Source organism: Chroicocephalus ridibundus, chromosome 19, assembly GCF_963924245.1.
Source record: "Chroicocephalus ridibundus chromosome 19, bChrRid1.1, whole genome shotgun sequence".
Taxonomy (NCBI): domain Eukaryota; kingdom Metazoa; phylum Chordata; class Aves; order Charadriiformes; family Laridae; genus Chroicocephalus; species Chroicocephalus ridibundus.
The window spans coordinates 3,937,249-3,958,948 of record NC_086302.1 but is presented as its reverse complement, the minus strand read 5'-3'; the positions used below and the strand labels follow the sequence as shown (position 1 = coordinate 3,958,948).

General features: G+C 53.0%; 3 protein-coding genes across 3 annotated transcripts; all 3 read right to left on the bottom strand.

The window, feature by feature from the left end:
• Positions 1–2,394: 2,394 nt before the first annotated feature.
• On the bottom strand, positions 2,395–5,092 carry LOC134525391 (elongin-A-like). The gene is made up of 4 exons (XM_063356225.1): positions 4,328–5,092; positions 3,534–3,648; positions 3,012–3,167; positions 2,395–2,564 (listed from the first exon to the last, which is right to left on the bottom strand). Exons 1-4 carry the CDS (start codon positions 4,748–4,750, stop codon positions 2,395–2,397), a joined length of 864 nt encoding a protein of 287 aa, XP_063212295.1. The 5' UTR covers positions 4,751–5,092.
• On the bottom strand, positions 4,773–13,498 carry LOC134525390 (elongin-A-like). Its single transcript, XM_063356224.1, has 13 exons — positions 12,232–13,498; positions 11,438–11,552; positions 10,916–11,071; positions 10,379–10,468; positions 9,913–10,170; positions 9,594–9,705; positions 9,286–9,514; positions 9,024–9,111; positions 8,460–8,571; positions 8,227–8,360; positions 7,912–7,966; positions 6,003–6,054; positions 4,773–4,898 (listed from the first exon to the last, which is right to left on the bottom strand). The coding sequence occupies exons 1-13, from the start codon at positions 12,652–12,654 to the stop codon at positions 4,773–4,775; spliced, it is 1,950 nt and encodes a 649-aa protein (XP_063212294.1). The 5' UTR covers positions 12,655–13,498.
• On the bottom strand, positions 12,677–20,849 carry LOC134525389 (elongin-A-like). Its single transcript, XM_063356223.1, has 12 exons — positions 20,085–20,849; positions 19,291–19,405; positions 18,769–18,924; positions 18,232–18,321; positions 17,766–18,008; positions 17,447–17,558; positions 17,216–17,367; positions 16,364–16,475; positions 16,131–16,264; positions 15,816–15,870; positions 13,907–13,958; positions 12,677–12,802 (listed from the first exon to the last, which is right to left on the bottom strand). The coding sequence occupies exons 1-12, from the start codon at positions 20,505–20,507 to the stop codon at positions 12,677–12,679; spliced, it is 1,770 nt and encodes a 589-aa protein (XP_063212293.1). The 5' UTR covers positions 20,508–20,849.
• Between the last annotated feature and the right edge of the window lie 851 nt (positions 20,850–21,700).

The following is a 21,700-nucleotide window of genomic DNA, read 5'->3' as shown; positions in this document are numbered from 1 at the left end:
GTCCCCGGGAGGGAAAGTGCCAGGCCGGCCCGGCAAACTTCTTACCGAGAGAACCTGGTTTTGAAATCTTTGACAGCCTTGGCCATCATGGGTGCAATTTCTGCAAGAGAGAACGATAAAGATCCACAAATGAACGCAACCCCCCTGACATTAAAGCAGCAGGCACAGACTAGGGGAGCAGAGAGCAATTCTAAACTGCAATTTTGAAGAGCCTTTAGCCTCTCCTTAGGGAGGGGAGGGGCTGCCAACGTGACCCCTCCTGCAGAGCCGGGATTTCCCTTGCAGCAGAAACAGCAGATTTGTGCCTTTGGAAACGGGGAGCTCTAAGAGACCAAGGGATGTTCTGCGGTTTGTACTTACTCTTGGCTGGTGGTTTCTTGGGCTCAGGAAACCAGGAGGAGAACATGGTCCTGCCCAAAGATGGGACAGAGTGGGGAGTGCTGGTGCTGGGCCCATCGTGGGACTCGCCCCCACTCCCAGGAGCGTGGCTTTTGCTAGAAGTGCACAGGACAGGTTTTATTATGGAACAGATATGGGACAGACAGTTCAGGCAAAGACATCCGGAACAGCAAGCGCTACTGACAAATACTCACTTGGTCTTCTCTGGCAGAAGAGCTCGTCCAGTCCCAGACCTCTCTTGTCTCCTTTCTTTGTTCTGAGGGGCCTTTGGTGGAGAGGCCAGAAACACAGTTTTGGCTGCTTGAGCTGTAGGAGACCAAAGGGCAACATTGCTCAGATGCAGCTTATGATAAAGGAGGCTCCTCAGTGCTTGTCTAATGTCGGCAAGCTCCAAGCACCTCTTCCCAGTCCATCCATTGCAAAGCTGGGATTCTGGGGAAAATTAACCCTGTCCCTCCCAGCCGGAACCAGGACAAGCAGCCACAGCCTAGGAGAGCAGAGAGCAATTCCAAGCTGCAGCCCTGTCAAAGCAGAAGCAAGGCAGGCGTAAGCGTGTGCTCTTTGGCCACGACCTGTTGTATTTTCAGGTCACACACCGAGGAGAGCCCACTCAGCTTTCTGCATGGCAAGAGCACAGGTCTGTGGTGAAACTCTCCCTGCTTCCTTCCCAAGGGAGCTGCAGGACAATTTCATGGTTCCCAACAGCTGGACAAACACAGATGGACAGCAGGAGGGGCAAGGCAGGGTTTGTGCCTCACCTGTACCATTAGGACAGGCTGAGACAGTCGGCACCGAGCAGGCAGCTGAATCGCACGTTTGCCTGTGCTTTTTCTTGTGCAAGGACTTTGAAGAGCCTTTGGCCTTTCAGGGAGAGGAGAGGGAGGGAGAGGGAGAGGGAGAGGGAGAGGGAGAGGGAGAGGGAGAGGGAGAGGAGAGAGGCCAACAAAAATGACCCCTCCTGCAGAGCCAGGATTTGTCTTGCAACAGAAACAGCAGCTTCAGGTGTTTGCAAAGGAGGAGCTCTAGGAGCCGAAGGGATGTTCTGTGGTTTGTACTTACTTTTCACTGGTGGTTTCCTGGGGCCACAGGAGGAGAAGGTGGTTGCTGAAGGTGGGACAGAGTGGGCACTGCTGGTGCTGGGCCCATCATAGAACTTCTCCTCACTCCCACGAGCGTGGCTTTTGCTCGCGGCGCACAAGACTGCTTTTATTCTGAAAGAGAGATGGAACAGACATTTCAGGCTAAGGCACAGCAGGCAGGAACAGCAAGGCGCTACTGACAAATACTCACTTGGTCTTCTCTGGCACAAGAGGTCCCCCAGTTCCAAACTTCTTTTGTCTCCTTCGCACGTCCCAAGGGGCCTTTGGTGGAGAGGCCAGAAACACAGTTTTGGCTGCTTGACCTGTAGGAGACCGAAGGGAAACATTGCTTAGATGCAGCTTATGATAAAGGAGGCTCCTCAGTGCTTGTCTTAGTAGAGAACAGAGAGTTAAGCAACTCCTAAATTGGACTAGATTTAAACCAGCCACTCCGGAAGACCTTCCCCACACAAAGACATCCCCAAGGCAGCATTCCCAGACCCCTCTCTCGTCATTCAGCCCTCCCTTACCTTTGTTGCTATGAGCTGAGCCAATCTTCCAGGATAACATGAGCAGCCGCTGCTCTCGTGCCTCGTGCAGGCGAAGGTACATCTCCCGCCAGGATTCAAACGCTTCTGGCTTCTCGTTCTTGAAGTCTCGGAGACAGTGGATGTGCCACAGTCGATCCGTAGACTCAATGAGGGCCTGAAACAAATGCAGATGTAATCTGGGATCCCCCCTGAGACCATCGCCCCCCTCTCCCTCAACAACAGCTAGTGCCAGTGGCGCTGGAATACCACCGAGGGCAAGGCGGCTTCATGACCAACTTGCAGCAAGAGAGGGGCAGATGGCAACTGCAGGAACTCAGAACTAGCAAATGCCACCTCTTGTTCTAAAGAGCGCTGTTCTTGACTCTTCAGCTATTGCAGGTGACGAGAGAACGTCCCTCCTGCGTGTCACCAGCCCTTCCCCAGGCCCAGGCACTCACATGATTACGTTCCTCAATGCGATGGAGCTGCTCTGGGGTGCATCTCTCCAATACTGGCTCCAGCTCTGAGAAAGGGACACCACTAACTTCACAGATGGCTAGAGAGAAGCAAAACGCAGAGTATTTATCCCGCTCCCTCTCCGCCAAGGAAAGGGTTTGACTCGTTGAAGGCAGTGGAGAGCAGTGCAGCGCTGCACGCCACTACGGCAGAGGAAGGGAAGGAGAAAGGAGCCGCAGGTGCCGTAGCTCTAGTGGGCCATCAGGCCCCAGTCTCTCCCAGTGAAGGGGTGCCTGCGCAAGGCTCCGTTTACCCCTGTTTCCCGTGCTTGAGCGCCCCCTGAAAGCACACTGGCTGCCGATGCTGCAGCACCTGAGCTTTCAGGGAGATGTGCCCCATATGAGTTCGCTTGCCTTGCGACAAGGGGCAACTAACCATTCATGTGCTCCCAGCCCGATGCTGCTGGGATAGATACAGACAAGTCAGGAAGACAGCAGTATATCTGCCTGGCAACGCGACTTTAAGACAGCCGAGGAAGGGTACTTACAGTCAATGCTGTTAGTGAGGAGTCGGGTACTTTGCTGAGGAGGAGGCACCGTCCGTGGGACCGGGGCGGTTTTAGGGCCTGGACGCACTAGCGTCTTTGAATTCTGCCGGTAGCATGAGAGCCCCTCTTCGCTCTCTTCAGGTGTCAAGGCCGGTGCTGTAAAGTGAAAGACTTGGGGTAAGAAGGGAAGTGAGGAAAGAAGAGCCCAGCCTGAGGAATGGCACAGGAGACACAAATCAGAGTCCCCCAGAAGCAAGCTAAAGGGCTTCTCTAAGAGACCCACAGCCTAGTTGAGGAAGGGCAAGTCCAAAGCCCCAGGCTCCAGCAGGGTCAGCAGAGGATCTTCCTCATTCCTGCTAGAGCACATGGGAGAGAAGCCACCGCTTGTCTGAATCCCGGGCTCTGGGCATTACAGGTGGGACGCCAGACCCCAAGAGAAGGACTCAAACCCAGCCACCATCCCCTCCCTCCCACACACAGTGGCTGCAGCCCATTTCAGACCTATTTGCCTGCCCAACGTACCTTTCCTTTTTCTCTGTGAACGGGGAGCGGACTCAACTGGAGGAGGAGGGCTGCAGCTGGCCTGGATCGGCGGCAGCGGGATGTCGGGCAACTTTATGTCCACATCTAACAGTATCTGGAAGGAGACGACGTGCATGCAAGTCAGCCAAGAATACGGGAGAATGTTACATCCTGCCAGCGTACAAACTGTGCTGAACTGCATTTTGTTTGATATTTTGAAGAAGCCGCTCAACGCTGATCAGCTCACACCAGGGAGTAGCCTCAGCGGGAGGCTGCCCTTCTGCCACGTTACTGTGGCTCTGTCTAGGCTGTCAATACAAAGAAGCCAAAATTCGGGATCTGAATCACTCAGCTCTTGGCTCCATCCAGTAAGAGCCATCCACATCTTTAACCTACAAGGTTGAGCACCAAAGGCCTCCGTCAAGAACCCAAGGCAGATTAACAATGCAAAGAACTCATTTAGTCAAACACTCGTTGACTCCTCCTGCCTCTTCTCCTCCTCCCTGCCTCCTAGAAAAAGCTCTGCAGTGGTGGAGGAGAGGGGAACCTCCCAAAGTGGGGGAAATCCAAAGCTTGGATGTGAGGCACCATTACAGCATCATAAAAGGCTGCTAAGATTATAAACACACTTTTTGAAGTGCAAAGTGTTTCAAAGTTGAGGAAAAAGCTTCATCTGTCAAGGTTTTACACAGCCAGCACCTCCAAGGGGAAAACTAAGAAGCCCCAGATGGCCGAGGACCGAGAGCAGCTGATCCCACCTTCTCGGTTCACTTGCAGATCCTTCAGAACCTTACCCTCTTTGGTTCAGGAGCCTCTGGTGGTTCCTTCTCTGCCCTTTTCTCATTTGTGCGCTTGAGGCTTGGGCTTTTCGCACTCAAGCAGGCGCTGTCGAGGCCGTCTTGGCACGGCAAACAGGTGCTGTGCCAGTGGTCTTTCTGCCCAGGTGACACAGAGGGTTTGACCGCTTGCTTCTTTTTCTGGGGCTGGTCATAAGTGAGGTACTCCTCAAAGGACATAGTAGGTGGTTCACAGTTGTCCTCATCGTCATCCTCCTCAGAACTGCTGGAAAAGCCCACTGATTTTCTGCCAAAGCAAGGAGAAACCCCGGGCAGAGTCAGCACACTTGTCTTAAAAGTGTTCGCAGAGCCTTCACCTTTATTACCTTCATCAGAGAAGTTTATCATCCCCACTTCAAAAATAGAATGTAGTTTATCCATCAAGATCACCAAACAGGTTCACTTACCTGTCTCTCTCTGGGGACACCAGGCCCAGCTTCTTCCGCCCGGCTAAGAACTTCCTCGCAAAGTCTGCGACAAGCTCGAGTTTCCGTGAGCCGGTCACAGTCTTCCCAACAGCGATCTCCTTCTGGAGAGAGCCCAGACATCAATTCATCTTAGCAAAACACGCAGCATTCTCACCTCTGCTAAACTTCCGACAGAGTGAATAAAGTTACCCCGCTGCCTATCCCTGCCAGGTAGAAAGAAACCCCCTTGATCTAACGGCAGAGATACCCCATATAAGCCATAATGATTTCAGTGGCCATTACAGCATTTCTGTAAATCAAAGACGACTTAACTCTGCCTTAGGCAAACGTTAATTATTAGTAGCAATAACCCAAGTTAGTATTTACCATGGCTGCGGGTAGGTTTGAAGACAGAAGTCGTCACAAATAATTGTCAGGATTAGCACTTCCTAATCTTATGCCAATCCCGTTAGCGTCAGAAACTGCTCCAACTTGCAGATCCCAATCAAGTGTGAAGCTTCTGGAAGAACCGAGGGCGACCCACTGTCCTCCAAGGCTTCACACTCGCTCTGCCCCGCTCCGTCCGCGTGCCTTTTATCTCTAGGACCGCATCACAATCGTGCCTGTGACAGCGGGCTGCAGCAGGTGGCCGAGGCAACAGGCCCCATTCCCGGGAAAGCAGCATTGCCGTGGCCAGGATTATCCGGTGACTTGAGAGACAGGAGGGAGGTGGGAGAGATTTCCCAGCCCTTTACCACAAGAGCGTCCACTGTGATGGGCAGCTCAGACAGGCTCCTGAGATGCTTCTGTTCACCAGAAACCACTGATCCATCTCCATTGCATTTAGGAATTCATTGCCATGACTGAAAGTTTGGGTTTTCTTGATTGTTTTGGAAGAGGGAAACTGACACCACCAGTAACGGTGTGTTTCAGTGCTCTTGCGCCGGGATGCTGAGGGGGATGCAATAGTGCCGTAACCACGGCTAACTGGGTCTGCAAGCCCTCCGTCCCTGCACCTCCGGGCTGACGTTAATGCAGAGTCTCCCTCGGGATTCACGGGGTCCGGGGCAGGTAACGCGCTGCACCACCTACCTCAATCGATGGGGAAACAAAACGGGGGAAAAAAAGAACCCAACTGAGCTAAAAATGCCGGCATCCTCTCAGAGTTCAGAACTGCTGTTCCTTTGCCCACACTGTGGCTCAACACGGTCCCTGGCAAACGCAACCATTGGCCCTGTTTCTTCCTTCAGTCCCGCAGCAGAGTTTGTATCTTCTCTGCTGGAGTAAAAAAGACCGTTTCCAAACGGTTACAGGGGTGTCCGTAGTTTCACTCATACACGTCTGTGCCAGCAGCCCTATTTTCAACCCCAGAAAATATTCATACTTGACACCTTTCAGCAAGGCAATATAGAGTTGTACACAACACCGGGCAAATCCTATTCTTTCACATTACTGATAAATGTTTCAAAAGGAGAAGGCAAGAAAACCAAAGAGTGGAAATGGTGCAACGTGTGGGTAGCACCCAGAGGTGCCGGGGATTTGTCCTGCTGACAGGGTAGAGCTGTAGCTGCTACAGAACTGTAGTGGAAACAGTTATAGCAGAAGAGCCAAAAGCCATTTTCTGACACAGGGAGGTGCTCAGAAGATTCACAATCTATCAAGGTGATGCAAAGGCAACTAAATTCAAGCCTAGAAACACTAACACTGCCACGGATATCGTTGAGAAGGTATCGGAAATAGGAAGAGCACAGGTTACAGCACCTTTCTGCTGGAGCAGGGGAATGGTTTAAAGTCCTACCCTAGCTAGGAACAGCCTGAGAATGCTTCCCACTCTCCTTCCCCTTGCAAAACTGCATGGGATGAACAGAGAAAGGACTGAACACGGCAAGGTTACTGGAGATGGAGTCAGCCTGTGCAACCAGTGCCTGAAGGCTTACAATGGCCAAGACACACAGACAGGAGTTATTGCCCCAATCTGAGACGAGGGTCAGCAAACGAGAGCACTAATTCTCTGTGCACAGCATGCTGAGCTGAGATGGGAAGTCTTGCGTGTGCTCCCAGCCCCACGGAGCCCCTGGCATTGACTCCTCAGCCGTCCCTCAGCTCCATTTGGGGATCACCGGTTAAACCCTGCTCTGGTCTTGGCTGAGAGGGAGGGCAAAGGAACCAGAGCCCCCATTGGTGTGGAGAGCATGAGCCAGCAATGTGTCCTTGTGGCCAAGGCGGCCAATGGCATCCTGGGGTGCATCAAGAAGAGCGTGGCCAGCAGGTGGAGGGAGGTCATCCTCCCCCTCTGCTCTGCCCTGGGGAGGCCACATCTGGAGTGCTGGGTCCAGTTCTGGGCTCCCTGGGTCAAGAAGGACAGGGAACTGCTGGAGAGGGGACAGCAAAGGGCTGCCAAGATGCTGAGGGGACTGGAACACCTCTCTTACGAAGAAAGGCTGAGGGATTTCGTTCTTTTTAGTCTGGAGAAAAGACGACTGAGGGGGGATCTCATCAATGCTTATAAATGCTTAAACTCTCTGTTAGCGCTCAGGGGTCTGGCTGGGTGGTGAAGGGAAGAGATTGTCCTGCCGCAAGCCATGTTGGCTGTCCTAGGCCTTGGCTGTCTCGGAAAAGGTGGCGGTAGTGGAGGCTGTTGTTGGTGGCAGCTCTGGAGCAGCTCTGCCGCTGGTTCCGTGGCTGCCAAAGGCCGAGCCGGCGGAGCTGTCTGTGCGCGCTGACCGGGGCAAAGCTGAGGCCCAAAGCCAATCTTGGGCGCTGCTCAACTGGCCCTTAATGAACCCTAGAGCGAGCGGCATACTTGGGTGTGGGTATTGCCCCCAGCATTGCTGTTAGGGGGGAACGTACCTTGATGAGGGCAAAAATGACAAGGGGCAAAATAGTAATGAAAACCATTTAATAACGTATTAAGAGGTTAAACAGTAAATGGTCTCTGGATCTTCCACTCTCCACCGGTGCCAAGACTTCCCAGGTTTTTGTGTTGGGAGATTCTGTACGCCCTTCTTTTGCCAGATGACAAAGCTGCAGCCTCCCCAGAGTCCGAAGAAAAGGGCTGTTTGGGGACCTTCTCCTCCTTCAGTGCCACTTGTCCCCGGGAGGGAAAGTGCCAGGCCGGCCCGGCAAACTTCTTACCGAGAGAACCTGGTTTTGAAATCTTTGACAGCCTTGGCCATCATGGGTGCAATTTCTGCGAGAGAGAACGATAAAGATCCACAAATGAACCCAACCCCCCTGACATTAAAGCAGCAGGCACAGACTAGGGGAGCAGAGAGCAATTCTAAACTGCAATTTTGAAGAGCCTTTAGCCTCTCCTTAGGGAGGGGAGGGGCTGCCAACGTGACCCCTCCTGCAGAGCCGGGATTTCCCTTGCAGCAGAAACAGCAGATTTGTGCCTTTGGAAACGGGGAGCTCTAAGAGACCAAGGGATGTTCTGCGGTTTGTACTTACTCTTGGCTGGTGGTTTCTTGGGCTCAGGAAACCAGGAGGAGAACATGGTCCTGCCCAAAGATGGGACAGAGTGGGGAGTGCTGGTGCTGGGCCCATCGTGGGACTCGCCCCCACTCCCAGGAGCGTGGCTTTTGCTAGAAGTGCACAGGACAGGTTTTATTATGGAACAGATATGGGACAGACAGTTCAGGCAAAGACATCCGGAACAGCAAGCGCTACTGACAAATACTCACTTGGTCTTCTCTGGCAGAAGAGCTCGTCCAGTCCCAGACCTCTCCTGTCTCCTTTCTTTGTTCTGAGGGGCCTTTGGTGGAGAGGCCAGAAACACAGTTTTGGCTGCTTGAGCTGTAGGAGACCAAAGGGCAACATTGCTCAGATGCAGCTTATGATAAAGGAGGCTCCTCAGTGCTTGTCTAATGTCGGCAAGCTCCAAGCACCTCTTCCCAGTCCATCCATTGCAAAGCTCGGATTCTGGGGAAAATTAACCCTGTCCCTCCCAGCCGGAACCAGGACAAGCAGCCACAGCCTAGGAGAGCAGAGAGCAATTCCAAGCTGCAGCCCTGTCAAAGCAGAAGCAAGGCAGGCGTAAGCGTGTGCTCTTTGGCCACGACCTGTTGTATTTTCAGGTCACACACCGAGGAGAGCCCACTCAGCTTTCTGCATGGCAAGAGCACAGGTCTGTGGTGAAACTCTCCCTGCTTCCTTCCCAAGGGAGCTGCAGGACAATTTCATGGTTCCCAACAGCTGGACAAACACAGATGGACAGCAGGAGGGGCAAGGCAGGGTTTGTGCCTCACAGGCTGAGACAGTCGGCACCGAGCAGGCAGCTGAATCGCACGTTTGCCTGTGCTTTTTCTTGTGCAAGGACTTTGAAGAGCCTTTAGCCTTTCAGGGAGAGGAGAGGGAGGGAGAGGGAGAGGGAGAGGGAGAGGGAGAGGGAGAGGGAGAGGGAGAGGGAGAGGGAGAGGGAGAGGGAGAGGGAGAGGGAGAGGGAGAGGGAGAGGAGAGGAGAGAGGCCAACAAAAATGACCCCTCCTGCAGAGCCAGGATTTGTCTTGCAACAGAAACAGCAGCTTCAGGTGTTTGCAAAGGAGGAGCTCTAGGAGCCGAAGGGATGTTCTGTGGTTTGTACTTACTTTTCACTGGTGGTTTCCTGGGGTCACAGGAGGAGAAGGTGGTTGCTGAAGGTGGGACAGAGTGGGCACTGCTGGTGCTGGGCCCATCATAGAACTTCTCCTCACTCCCACGAGCGTGGCTTTTGCTCGCGGCGCACAAGACTGCTTTTATTCTGAAAGAGAGATGGAACAGACATTTCAGGCTAAGGCACAGCAGGCAGGAACAGCAAGGCGCTACTGACAAATACTCACTTGGTCTTCTCTGGCACAAGAGGTCCCCCAGTTCCAAACTTCTTTTGTCTCCTTCGCACGTCCCAAGGGGCCTTTGGTGGAGAGGCCAGAAACACAGTTTTGGCTGCTTGACCTGTAGGAGACCGAAGGGAAACATTGCTTAGATGCAGCTTATGATAAAGGAGGCTCCTCAGTGCTTGTCTTAGTAGAGAACAGAGAGTTAAGCAACTCCTAAATTGGACTAGATTTAAACCAGCCACTCCGGAAGACCTTCCCCACACAAAGACATCCCCAAGGCAGCATTCCCAGACCCCTCTCTCGTCATTCAGCCCTCCCTTACCTTTGTTGCTATGAGCTGAGCCAATCTTCCGGGATAACATGAGCAGCCGCTGCTCTCGTGCCTCGTGCAGGCGAAGGTACATCTCCCGCCAGGATTCAAACGCTTCTGGCTTCTCGTTCTTGAAGTCTCGGAGACAGTGGATGTGCCACAGTCGATCCGTAGACTCAATGAGGGCCTGAAACAAATGCAGATGTAATCTGGGATCCCCCCTGAGACCATCGCCCCCCTCTCCCTCAACAACAGCTAGTGCCAGTGGCGCTGGAATACCACCGAGGGCAAGGCGGCTTAATGACCAACTTGCAGCAAGAGAGGGGCAGATGGCAACTGCAGGAACTCAGAACTAGCAAATGCCACCTCTTGTTCTAAAGAGCGCTGTTCTTGACTCTTCAGCTATTGCAGGTGACGAGAGAACGTCCCTCCTGCGTGTCACCAGCCCTTCCCCAGGCCCAGGCACTCACATGATTACGTTCCTCAATGCGATGGAGCTGCTCTGGGGTGCATCTCTCCAATACTGGCTCCAGCTCTGAGAAAGGGACACCACTAACTTCACAGATGGCTAGAGAGAAGCAAAACGCAGAGTATTTATCCCGCTCCCTCTCCGCCAAGGAAAGGGTTTGACTCGTTGAAGGCAGTGGAGAGCAGTGCAGCGCTGCACGCCACTACGGCAGAGGAAGGGAAGGAGAAAGGAGCCGCAGGTGCCGTAGCTCTAGTGGGCCATCAGGCCCCAGTCTCTCCCAGTGAAGGGGTGCCTGCGCAAGGCTCCGTTTACCCCTGTTTCCCGTGCTTGAGCGCCCCCTGAAAGCACACTGGCTGCCGATGGTGCAGCACCTGAGCTTCCAGGGAGATGTGCCCCATATGAGTTCGCTTGCCTTGCGACAAGGGGCAACTAACCATTCATGTGCTCCCAGCCCGATGCTGCTGGGATAGATACAGACAAGTCAGGAAGACAGCAGTATATCTGCCTGGCAACGCGACTTTAAGACAGCCGAGGAAGGGTACTTACAGTCAATGCTGTTAGTGAGGAGTCGGGTACTTTGCTGAGGAGGAGGCACCGTCCGTGGGACCGGGGCGGTTTTAGGGCCTGGACGCACTAGCGTCTTTGAATTCTGCCGGTAGCATGAGAGCCCCTCTTCGCTCTCTTCAGGTGTCAAGGCCGGTGCTGTAAAGTGAAAGACTTGGGGTAAGAAGGGAAGTGAGGAAAGAAGAGCCCAGCCTGAGGAATGGCACAGGAGACACAAATCAGAGTCCCCCAGAAGCAAGCTAAAGGGCTTCTCTAAGAGACCCACAGCCTAGTTGAGGAAGGGCAAGTCCAAAGCCCCAGGCTCCAGCAGGGTCAGCAGAGGATCTTCCTCATTCCTGCTAGAGCACATGGGAGAGAAGCCACCGCTTGTCTGAATCCCGGGCTCTGGGCATTACAGGTGGGACGCCAGACCCCAAGAGAAGGACTCAAACCCAGCCACCATCCCCTCCCTCCCACACACAGTGGCTGCAGCCCATTTCAGACCTATTTGCCTGCCCAACGTACCTTTCCTTTTTCTCTGTGAACGGGGAGCGGACTCAACTGGAGGAGGAGGGCTGCAGCTGGCCTGGATCGGCGGCAGCGGGATGTCGGGCAACTTTATGTCCACATCTAACAGTATCTGGAAGGAGACGACGTGCATGCAAGTCAGCCAAGAATACGGGAGAATGTTACATCCTGCCAGCGTACAAACTGTGCTGAACTGCATTTTGTTTGATATTTTGAAGAAGCCGCTCAACGCTGATCAGCTCACACCAGGGAGTAGCCTCAGCGGGAGGCTGCCCTTCTGCCACGTTACTGTGGCTCTGTCTAGGCTGTCAATACAAAGAAGCCAAAATTCGGGATCTGAATCACTCAGCTCTTGGCTCCATCCAGTAAGAGCCATCCACATCTTTAACCTACAAGGTTGAGCACCAAAGGCCTCCGTCAAGAACCCAAGGCAGATTAACAATGCAAAGAACTCATTTAGTCAAACACTCGTTGACTCCTCCTGCCTCTTCTCCTCCTCCCTGCCTCCTAGAAAAAGCTCTGCAGTGGTGGAGGAGAGGGGAACCTCCCAAAGTGGGGGAAATCCAAAGCTTGGATGTGAGGCACCATTACAGCATCATAAAAGGCTGCTAAGATTATAAACACACTTTTTGAAGTGCAAAGTGTTTCAAAGTTGAGGAAAAAGCTTCATCTGTCAAGGTTTTACACAGCCAGCACCTCCAAGGGGAAAACTAAGAAGCCCCAGATGGCCGAGGACCGAGAGCAGCTGATCCCACCTTCTCGGTTCACTTGCAGATCCTTCAGAACCTTACCCTCTTTGGTTCAGGAGCCTCTGGTGGTTCCTTCTCTGCCCTTTTCTCATTTGTGCGCTTGAGGCTTGGGCTTTTCGCACTCAAGCAGGCGCTGTCGAGGCCGTCTTGGCACGGCAAACAGGTGCTGTGCCAGTGGTCTTTCTGCCCAGGTGACACAGAGGGTTTGACCGCTTGCTTCTTTTTCTGGGGCTGGTCATAAGTGAGGTACTCCTCAAAGGACATAGTAGGTGGTTCACAGTTGTCCTCATCGTCATCCTCCTCAGAACTGCTGGAAAAGCCCACTGATTTTCTGCCAAAGCAAGGAGAAACCCCGGGCAGAGTCAGCACACTTGTCTTAAAAGTGTTCGCAGAGCCTTCACCTTTATTACCTTCATCAGAGAAGTTTATCATCCCCACTTCAAAAATAGAATGTAGTTTATCCATCAAGATCACCAAACAGGTTCACTTACCTGTCTCTCTCTGGGGACACCAGGCCCAGCTTCTTCCGCCCGGCTAAGAACTTCCTCGCAAAGTCTGCGACAAGCTCGAGTTTCCGTGAGCCGGTCACAGTCTTCCCAACAGCGATCTCCTTCTGGAGAGAGCCCAGACATCAGTTCATCTTAGCAAAACACGCAGCATTCTCACCTCTGCTAAACTTCCGACAGAGTGAATAAAGTTACCCCGCTGCCTATCCCTGCCAGGTAGAAAGAAACCCCCTTGATCTAACGGCAGAGATACCCCATATAAGCCATAATGATTTCAGTGGCCATTACAGCATTTCTGTAAATCAAAGACGACTTAACTCTGCCTTAGGCAAACATTAATTATTAGTAGCAATAACCCAAGTTAGTATTTACCATGGCTGCGGGTAGGTTTGAAGACAGAAGTCGTCACAAATAATTGTCAGGATTAGCACTTCCTAATCTTATGCCAATCCCGTTAGCGTCAGAAACTGCTCCAACTTGCAGATCCCAATCAAGTGTGAAGCTTCTGGAAGAACCGAGGGCGACCCACTGTCCTCCAAGGCTTCACACTCGCTCTGCCCCGCTCCGTCCGCGTGCCTTTTATCTCTAGGACCGCATCACAATCGTGCCTGTGACAGCGGGCTGCAGCAGGTGGCCGAGGCAACAGGCCCCATTCCCGGGAAAGCAGCATTGCCGTGGCCAGGATTATCCGGTGACTTGAGAGACAGGAGGGAGGTGGGAGAGATTTCCCAGCCCTTTACCACAAGAGCGTCCACTGTGATGGGCAGCTCAGACAGGCTCCTGAGATGCTTCTGTTCACCAGAAACCACTGATCCATCTCCATTGCATTTAGGAATTCATTGCCATGACTGAAAGTTTGGGTTTTCTTGATTGTTTTGGAAGAGGGAAACTGACACCACCAGTAACGGTGTGTTTCAGTGCTCTTGCGCCGGGATGCTGAGGGGGATGCAATAGTGCCGTAACCACGGCTAACTGGGTCTGCAAGCCCTCCGTCCCTGCACCTCCGGGCTGACGTTAATGCAGAGTCTCCCTCGGGATTCACGGGGTCCGGGGCAGGTAACGCGCTGCACCACCTACCTCAATCGATGGGGAAACAAAACGGGGGAAAAAAAGAACCCAACTGAGCTAAAAATGCCGGCATCCTCTCAGAGTTCAGAACTGCTGTTCCTTTGCCCACACTGTGGCTCAACACGGTCCCTGGCAAACGCAACCATTGGCCCTGTTTCTTCCTTCAGTCCCGCAGCAGAGTTTGTATCTTCTCTGCTGGAGTAAAAAAGACCGTTTCCAAACGGTTACAGGGGTGTCCGTAGTTTCACTCATACACGTCTGTGCCAGCAGCCCTATTTTCAACCCCAGAAAATATTCATACTTGACACCTTTCAGCAAGGCAATATAGAGTTGTACACAACACCGGGCAAATCCTATTCTTTCACATTACTGATAAATGTTTCAAAAGGAGAAGGCAAGAAAACCAAAGAGTGGAAATGGTGCAACGTGTGGGTAGCACCCAGAGGTGCCGGGGATTTGTCCTGCTGACAGGGTAGAGCTGTAGCTGCTACAGAACTGTAGTGGAAACAGTTATAGCAGAAGAGCCAAAAGCCATTTTCTGACACAGGGAGGTGCTCAGAAGATTCACAATCTATCAAGGTGATGCAAAGGCAACTAAATTCAAGCCTAGAAACACTAACACTGCCACGGATATCGTTGAGAAGGTATCGGAAATAGGAAGAGCACAGGTTACAGCACCTTTCTGCTGGAGCAGGGGAATGGTTTAAAGTCCTACCCTAGCTAGGAACAGCCTGAGAATGCTTCCCACTCTCCTTCCCCTTGCAAAACTGCATGGGATGAACAGAGAAAGGACTGAACACGGCAAGGTTACTGGAGATGGAGTCAGCCTGTGCAACCAGTGCCTGAAGGCTTACAATGGCCAAGACACACAGACAGGAGTTATTGCCCCAATCTGAGACGAGGGTCAGCAAACGAGAGCACTAATTCTCTGTGCACAGCATGCTGAGCTGAGATGGGAAGTCTTGCGTGTGCTCCCAGCCCCACGGAGCCCCTGGCATTGACTCCTCAGCCGTCCCTCAGCTCCATTTGGGGATCACCGGTTAAACCCTGCTCTGGTCTTGGCTGAGAGGGAGGGAAAAGGAACCAGAGCCCCCATTGTCGTGGAGAGCATGAGCCAGCAATGTGCCCTTGTGGCCAAGGCGGCCAATGGCATCCTGGGGTGCATCAAGAAGAGCGTGGCCAGCAGGTGGAGGGAGGTCATCCTCCCCCTCTGCTCTGCCCTGGGGAGGCCACATCTGGAGTGCTGTGTCCAGTTCTGGGCTCCCTGGGTCAAGAAGGACAGGGAACTGCTGGAGAGGGGACAGCAAAGGGCTGCCAAGATGCTGAGGGGACTGGAACACCTCTCTTACGAAGAAAGGCTGAGGGATTTCGTTCTTTTTAGTCTGGAGAAAAGACGACTGAGGGGGGATCTCATCAATGCTTATAAATGCTTAAACTCTCTGTTAGCGCTCAGGGGTCTGGCTGGGTGGTGAAGGGAAGAGATTGTCCTGCCGCAAGCCATGTTGGCTGTCCTAGGCCTTGGCTGTCTGGGAGAAGGTGGCGGTGGTGGAGGCTGTTGTTGGTGGCAGCTCTGGAGCAGCTCTGCCGCTGGTTCCGTGGCTGCCAAAGGCCGAGCCGGCGGAGCTGTCTGTGCGCGCTGACCGGGGCAAAGCTGAGGCCCAAAGCCAATCTTGGGCGCTGCTCAACTGGCCCTTAATGAACCCTAGAGCGAGCGGCATACTTGGGTGTGGGTATTGCCCCCAGCATTGCTGTTAGGGGGGAACGTACCTTGATGAGGGCAAAAATGACAAGGGGCAAAATAGTAATGAAAACCATTTAATAACGTATTAAGAGGTTAAACAGTAAATGGTCTCTGGATCTTCCACTCTCCACCGGTGCCAAGACTTCCCAGGTTTTTGTGTTGGGAGATTCTGTACGCCCTTCTTTTGCCAGATGACAAAGCTGCAGCCTCCCCAGAGTCCGAAGAAAAGGGCTGTTTGGGGACCTTCTCCTCCTTCAGTGCCACTTGTCCCCGGGAGGGAAAGTGCCAGGCCGGCCCGGCAAACTTCTTACCGAGAGAACCTGGTTTTGAAATCTTTGACAGCCTTGGCCATCATGGGTGCAATTTCTGCAAGAGAGAACGATAAAGATCCACAAATGAACGCAACCCCCCTGACATTAAAGCAGCAGGCACAGACTAGGGGAGCAGAGAGCAATTCTAAACTGCAATTTTGAAGAGCCTTTAGCCTCTCCTTAGGGAGGGGAGGGGCTGCCAACGTGACCCCTCCTGCAGAGCCGGGATTTCCCTTGCAGCAGAAACAGCAGATTTGTGCCTTTGGAAACGGGGAGCTCTAAGAGACCAAGGGATGTTCTGCGGTTTGTACTTACTCTTGGCTGGTGGTTTCTTGGGCTCAGGAAACCAGGAGGAGAACATGGTCCTGCCCAAAGATGGGACAGAGTGGGGAGTGCTGGTGCTGGGCCCATCGTGGGACTCGCCCCCACTCCCAGGAGCGTGGCTTTTGCTAGAAGTGCACAGGACAGGTTTTATTATGGAACAGATATGGGACAGACAGTTCAGGCAAAGACATCCGGAACAGCAAGCGCTACTGACAAATACTCACTTGATCTTCTCTGGCAGAAGAGCTCGTCCAGTCCCAGACCTCTCTTGTCTCCTTTCTTTGTTCTGAGGGGCCTTTGGTGGAGAGGCCAGAAACACAGTTTTGGCTGCTTGAGCTGTAGGAGACCAAAGGGCAACATTGCTCAGATGCAGCTTATGATAAAGGAGGCTCCTCAGTGCTTGTCTAATGTCGGCAAGCTCCAAGCACCTCTTCCCAGTCCATCCATTGCAAAGCTGGGATTCTGGGGAAAATTAACCCTGTCCCTCCCAGCCGGAACCAGGACAAGCAGCCACAGCCTAGGAGAGCAGAGAGCAATTCCAAGCTGCAGCCCTGTCAAAGCAGAAGCAAGGCAGGCGTAAGCGTGTGCTCTTTGGCCACGACCTGTTGTATTTTCAGGTCACACACCGAGGAGAGCCCACTCAGCTTTCTGCATGGCAAGAGCACAGGTCTGTGGTGAAACTCTCCCTGCTTCCTTCCCAAGGGAGCTGCAGGACAATTTCATGGTTCCCAACAGCTGGACAAACACAGATGGAGAGCAGGAGGGGCAAGGCAGGGTTTGTGCCTCACCTGTACCATTAGGACAGGCTGAGACAGTCGGCACCGAGCAGGCAGCTGAATCGCACGTTTGCCTGTGCTTTTTCTTGTGCAAGGACTTTGAAGAGCCTTTGGCCTTTCAGGGAGAGGAGAGGGAGGGAGAGGGAGAGGGAGAGGGAGAGGGAGAGGAGAGGAGAGAGGCCAACAAAAATGACCCCTCCTGCAGAGCCAGGATTTGTCTTGCAACAGAAACAGCAGCTTCAGGTGTTTGCAAAGGAGGAGCTCTAGGAGCCGAAGGGATGTTCTGTGGTTTGTACTTACTTTTCACTGGTGGTTTCCTGGGGCCACAGGAGGAGAAGGTGGTTGCTGAAGGTGGGACAGAGTGGGCACTGCTGGTGCTGGGCCCATCATAGAACTTCTCCTCACTCCCACGAGCGTGGCTTTTGCTCGCGGCGCACAAGACTGCTTTTATTCTGAAAGAGAGATGGAACAGACATTTCAGGCTAAGGCACAGCAGGCAGGAACAGCAAGGCGCTACTGACAAATACTCACTTGGTCTTCTCTGGCACAAGAGGTCCCCCAGTTCCAAACTTCTTTTGTCTCCTTCGCACGTCCCAAGGGGCCTTTGGTGGAGAGGCCAGAAACACAGTTTTGGCTGCTTGACCTGTAGGAGACCGAAGGGAAACATTGCTTAGATGCAGCTTATGATAAAGGAGGCTCCTCAGTGCTTGTCTTAGTAGAGAACAGAGAGTTAAGCAACTCCTAAATTGGACTAGATTTAAACCAGCCACTCCGGAAGACCTTCCCCACACAAAGACATCCCCAAGGCAGCATTCCCAGACCCCTCTCTCGTCATTCAGCCCTCCCTTACCTTTGTTGCTATGAGCTGAGCCAATCTTCCAGGATAACATGAGCAGCCGCTGCTCTCGTGCCTCGTGCAGGCGAAGGTACATCTCCCGCCAGGATTCAAACGCTTCTGGCTTCTCGTTCTTGAAGTCTCGGAGACAGTGGATGTGCCACAGTCGATCCGTAGACTCAATGAGGGCCTGAAACAAATGCAGATGTAATCTGGGATCCCCCCTGAGACCATCGCCCCCCTCTCCCTCAACAACAGCTAGTGCCAGTGGCGCTGGAATACCACTGAGGGCAAGGCGGCTTCATGACCAACTTGCAGCAAGAGAGGGGCAGATGGCAACTGCAGGAACTCAGAACTAGCAAATGCCACCTCTTGTTCTAAAGAGCGCTGTTCTTGACTCTTCAGCTATTGCAGGTGAGGAGAGAACGTCCCTCCTGCGTGTCACCAGCCCTTCCCCAGGCCCAGGCACTCACATGATTACGTTCCTCAATGCGATGGAGCTGCTCTGGGGTGCATCTCTCCAATACTGGCTCCAGCTCTGAGAAAGGGACACCACTAACTTCACAGATGGCTAGAGAGAAGCAAAACGCAGAGTATTTATCCTGCTCCCTCTCCGCCAAGGAAAGGGTTTGACTCGTTGAAGGCAGTGGAGAGCAGTGCAGCGCTGCACGCCACTACGGCAGAGGAAGGGAAGGAGAAAGGAGCCGCAGGTGCCGTAGCTCTAGTGGGCCATCAGGCCCCAGTCTCTCCCAGTGAAGGGGTGCCTGCGCAAGGCTCCGTTTACCCCTGTTTCCCGTGCTTGAGCGCCCCCTGAAAGCACACTGGCTGCCGATGCTGCAGCACCTGAGCTTTCAGGGAGATGTGCCCCATATGAGTTCGCTTGCCTTGCGACAAGGGGCAACTAACCATTCATGTGCTCCCAGCCCGATGCTGCTGGGATAGATACAGACAAGTGAGGAAGACAGCAGTATATCTGCCTGGCAACGCGACTTTAAGACAGACGAGGAAGGGTACTTACAGTCAATGCTGTTAGTGAGGAGTCGGGTACTTTGCTGAGGAGGAGGCACCGTCCGTGGGACCGGGGCGGTTTTAGGGCCTGGACGCACTAGCGTCTTTGAATTCTGCCGGTAGCATGAGAGCCCCTCTTCGCTCTCTTCAGGTGTCAAGGCCGGTGCTGTAAAGTGAAAGACTTGGGGTAAGAAGGGAAGTGAGGAAAGAAGAGCCCAGCCTGAGGAATGGCACAGGAGACACAAATCAGAGTCCCCCAGAAGCAAGCTAAAGGGCTTCTCTAAGAGACCCACAGCCTAGTTGAGGAAGGGCAAGTCCAAAGCCCCAGGCTCCAGCAGGGTCAGCAGAGGATCTTCCTCATTCCTGCTAGAGCACATGGGAGAGAAGCCACCGCTTGTCTGAATCCCGGGCTCTGGGCATTACAGGTGGGATGCCAGACCCCAAGAGAAGGACTCAAACCCAGCCACCATCCCCTCCCTCCCACACACAGTGGCTGCAGCCCATTTCAGACCTATTTGCCTGCCCAACGTACCTTTCCTTTTTCTCTGTGAACGGGGAGCGGACTCAACTGGAGGAGGAGGGCTGCAGCTGGCCTGGATCGGCGGCAGCGGGATGTCGGGCAACTTTATGTCCACATCTAACAGTATCTGGAAGGAGACGACGTGCATGCAAGTCAGCCAAGAATACGGGAGAATGTTACATCCTGCCAGCGTACAAACTGCGCTGAACTGCATTTTGTTTGATATTTTGAAGAAGCCGCTCAACGCTGATCAGCTCACACCAGGGAGTAGCCTCAGCGGGAGGCTGCCCTTCTGCCACGTTACTGTGGCTCTGTCTAGGCTGTCAATACAAAGAAGCCAAAATTTGGGATCTGAATCACTCAGCTCTTGGCTCCATCCAGTAAGAGCCATCCACATCTTTAACCTACAAGGTTGAGCACCAAAGGCCTCCGTCAAGAACCCAAGGCAGATTAACAATGCAAAGAACTCATTTAGTCAAACACTCGTTGACTCCTCCTGCCTCTTCTCCTCCTCCCTGCCTCCTAGAAAAAGCTCTGCAGTGGTGGAGGAGAGGGGAACCTCCCAAAGTGGGGGAAATCCAAAGCTTGGATGTGAGGCACCATTACAGCATCATAAAAGGCTGCTAAGATTATAAACACACTTTTTGAAGTGCAAAGTGTTTCAAAGTTGAGGAAAAAGCTTCATCTGTCAAGGTTTTACACAGCCAGCACCTCCAAGGGGAAAACTAAGAAGCCCCAGATGGCCGAGGACCGAGAGCAGCTGATCCCACCTTCTCGGTTCACTTGCAGATCCTTCAGAACCTTACCCTCTTTGGTTCAGGAGCCTCTGGTGGTTCCTTCTCTGCCCTTTTCTCATTTGTGCGCTTGAGGCTTGGGCTTTTCGCACTCAAGCAGGCGCTGTCGAGGCCGTCTTGGCACGGCAAACAGGTGCTGTGCCAGTGGTCTTTCTGCCCAGGTGACACAGAGGGTTTGACCGCTTGCTTCTTTTTCTGGGGCTGGTCATAAGTGAGGTACTCCTCAAAGGACATAGTAGGTGGTTCACAGTTGTCCTCATCGTCATCCTCCTCAGAACTGCTGGAAAAGCCCACTGATTTTCTGCCAAAGCAAGGAGAAACCCCGGGCAGAGTCAGCACACTTGTCTTAAAAGTGTTCGCAGAGCCTTCACCTTTATTACCTTCATCAGAGAAGTTTATCATCCCCACTTCAAAAATAGAATGTAGTTTATCCATCAAGATCACCAAACAGGTTCACTTACCTGTCTCTCTCTGGGGACACCAGGCCCAGCTTCTTCCGCCCGGCTAAGAACTTCCTCGCAAAGTCTGCGACAAGCTCGAGTTTCCGTGAGCCGGTCACAGTCTTCCCAACAGCGATCTCCTTCTGGAGAGAGCCCAGACATCAATTCATCTTAGCAAAACACGCAGCATTCTCACCTCTGCTAAACTTCCGACAGAGTGAATAAAGTTACCCCGCTGCCTATCCCTGCCAGGTAGAAAGAAACCCCCTTGATCTAACGGCAGAGATACCCCATATAAGCCATAATGATTTCAGTGGCCATTACAGCATTTCTGTAAATCAAAGACGACTTAACTCTGCCTTAGGCAAACGTTAATTATTAGTAGCAATAACCCAAGTTAGTATTTACCATGGCTGCGGGTAGGTTTGAAGACAGAAGTCGTCACAAATAATTGTCAGGATTAGCACTTCCTAATCTTATGCCAATCCCGTTAGCGTCAGAAACTGCTCCAACTTGCAGATCCCAATCAAGTGTGAAGCTTCTGGAAGAACCGAGGGCGACCCACTGTCCTCCAAGGCTTCACACTCGCTCTGCCCCGCTCCGTCCGCGTGCCTTTTATCTCTAGGACCGCATCACAATCGTGCCTGTGACAGCGGGCTGCAGCAGGTGGCCGAGGCAACAGGCCCCATTCCCGGGAAAGCAGCATTGCCGTGGCCAGGATTATCCGGTGACTTGAGAGACAGGAGGGAGGTGGGAGAGATTTCCCAGCCCTTTACCACAAGAGCGTCCACTGTGATGGGCAGCTCAGACAGGCTCCTGAGATGCTTCTGTTCACCAGAAACCACTGATCCATCTCCATTGCATTTAGGAATTCATTGCCATGACTGAAAGTTTGGGTTTTCTTGATTGTTTTGGAAGAGGGAAACTGACACCACCAGTAACGGTGTGTTTCAGTGCTCTTGCGCCGGGATGCTGAGGGGGATGCAATAGTGCCGTAACCACGGCTAACTGGGTCTGCAAGCCCTCCGTCCCTGCACCTCCGGGCTGACGTTAATGCAGAGTCTCCCTCGGGATTCACGGGGTCCGGGGCAGGTAACGCGCTGCACCACCTACCTCAATCGATGGGGAAACAAAACGGGGGAAAAAAAGAACCCAACTGAGCTAAAAATGCCGGCATCCTCTCAGAGT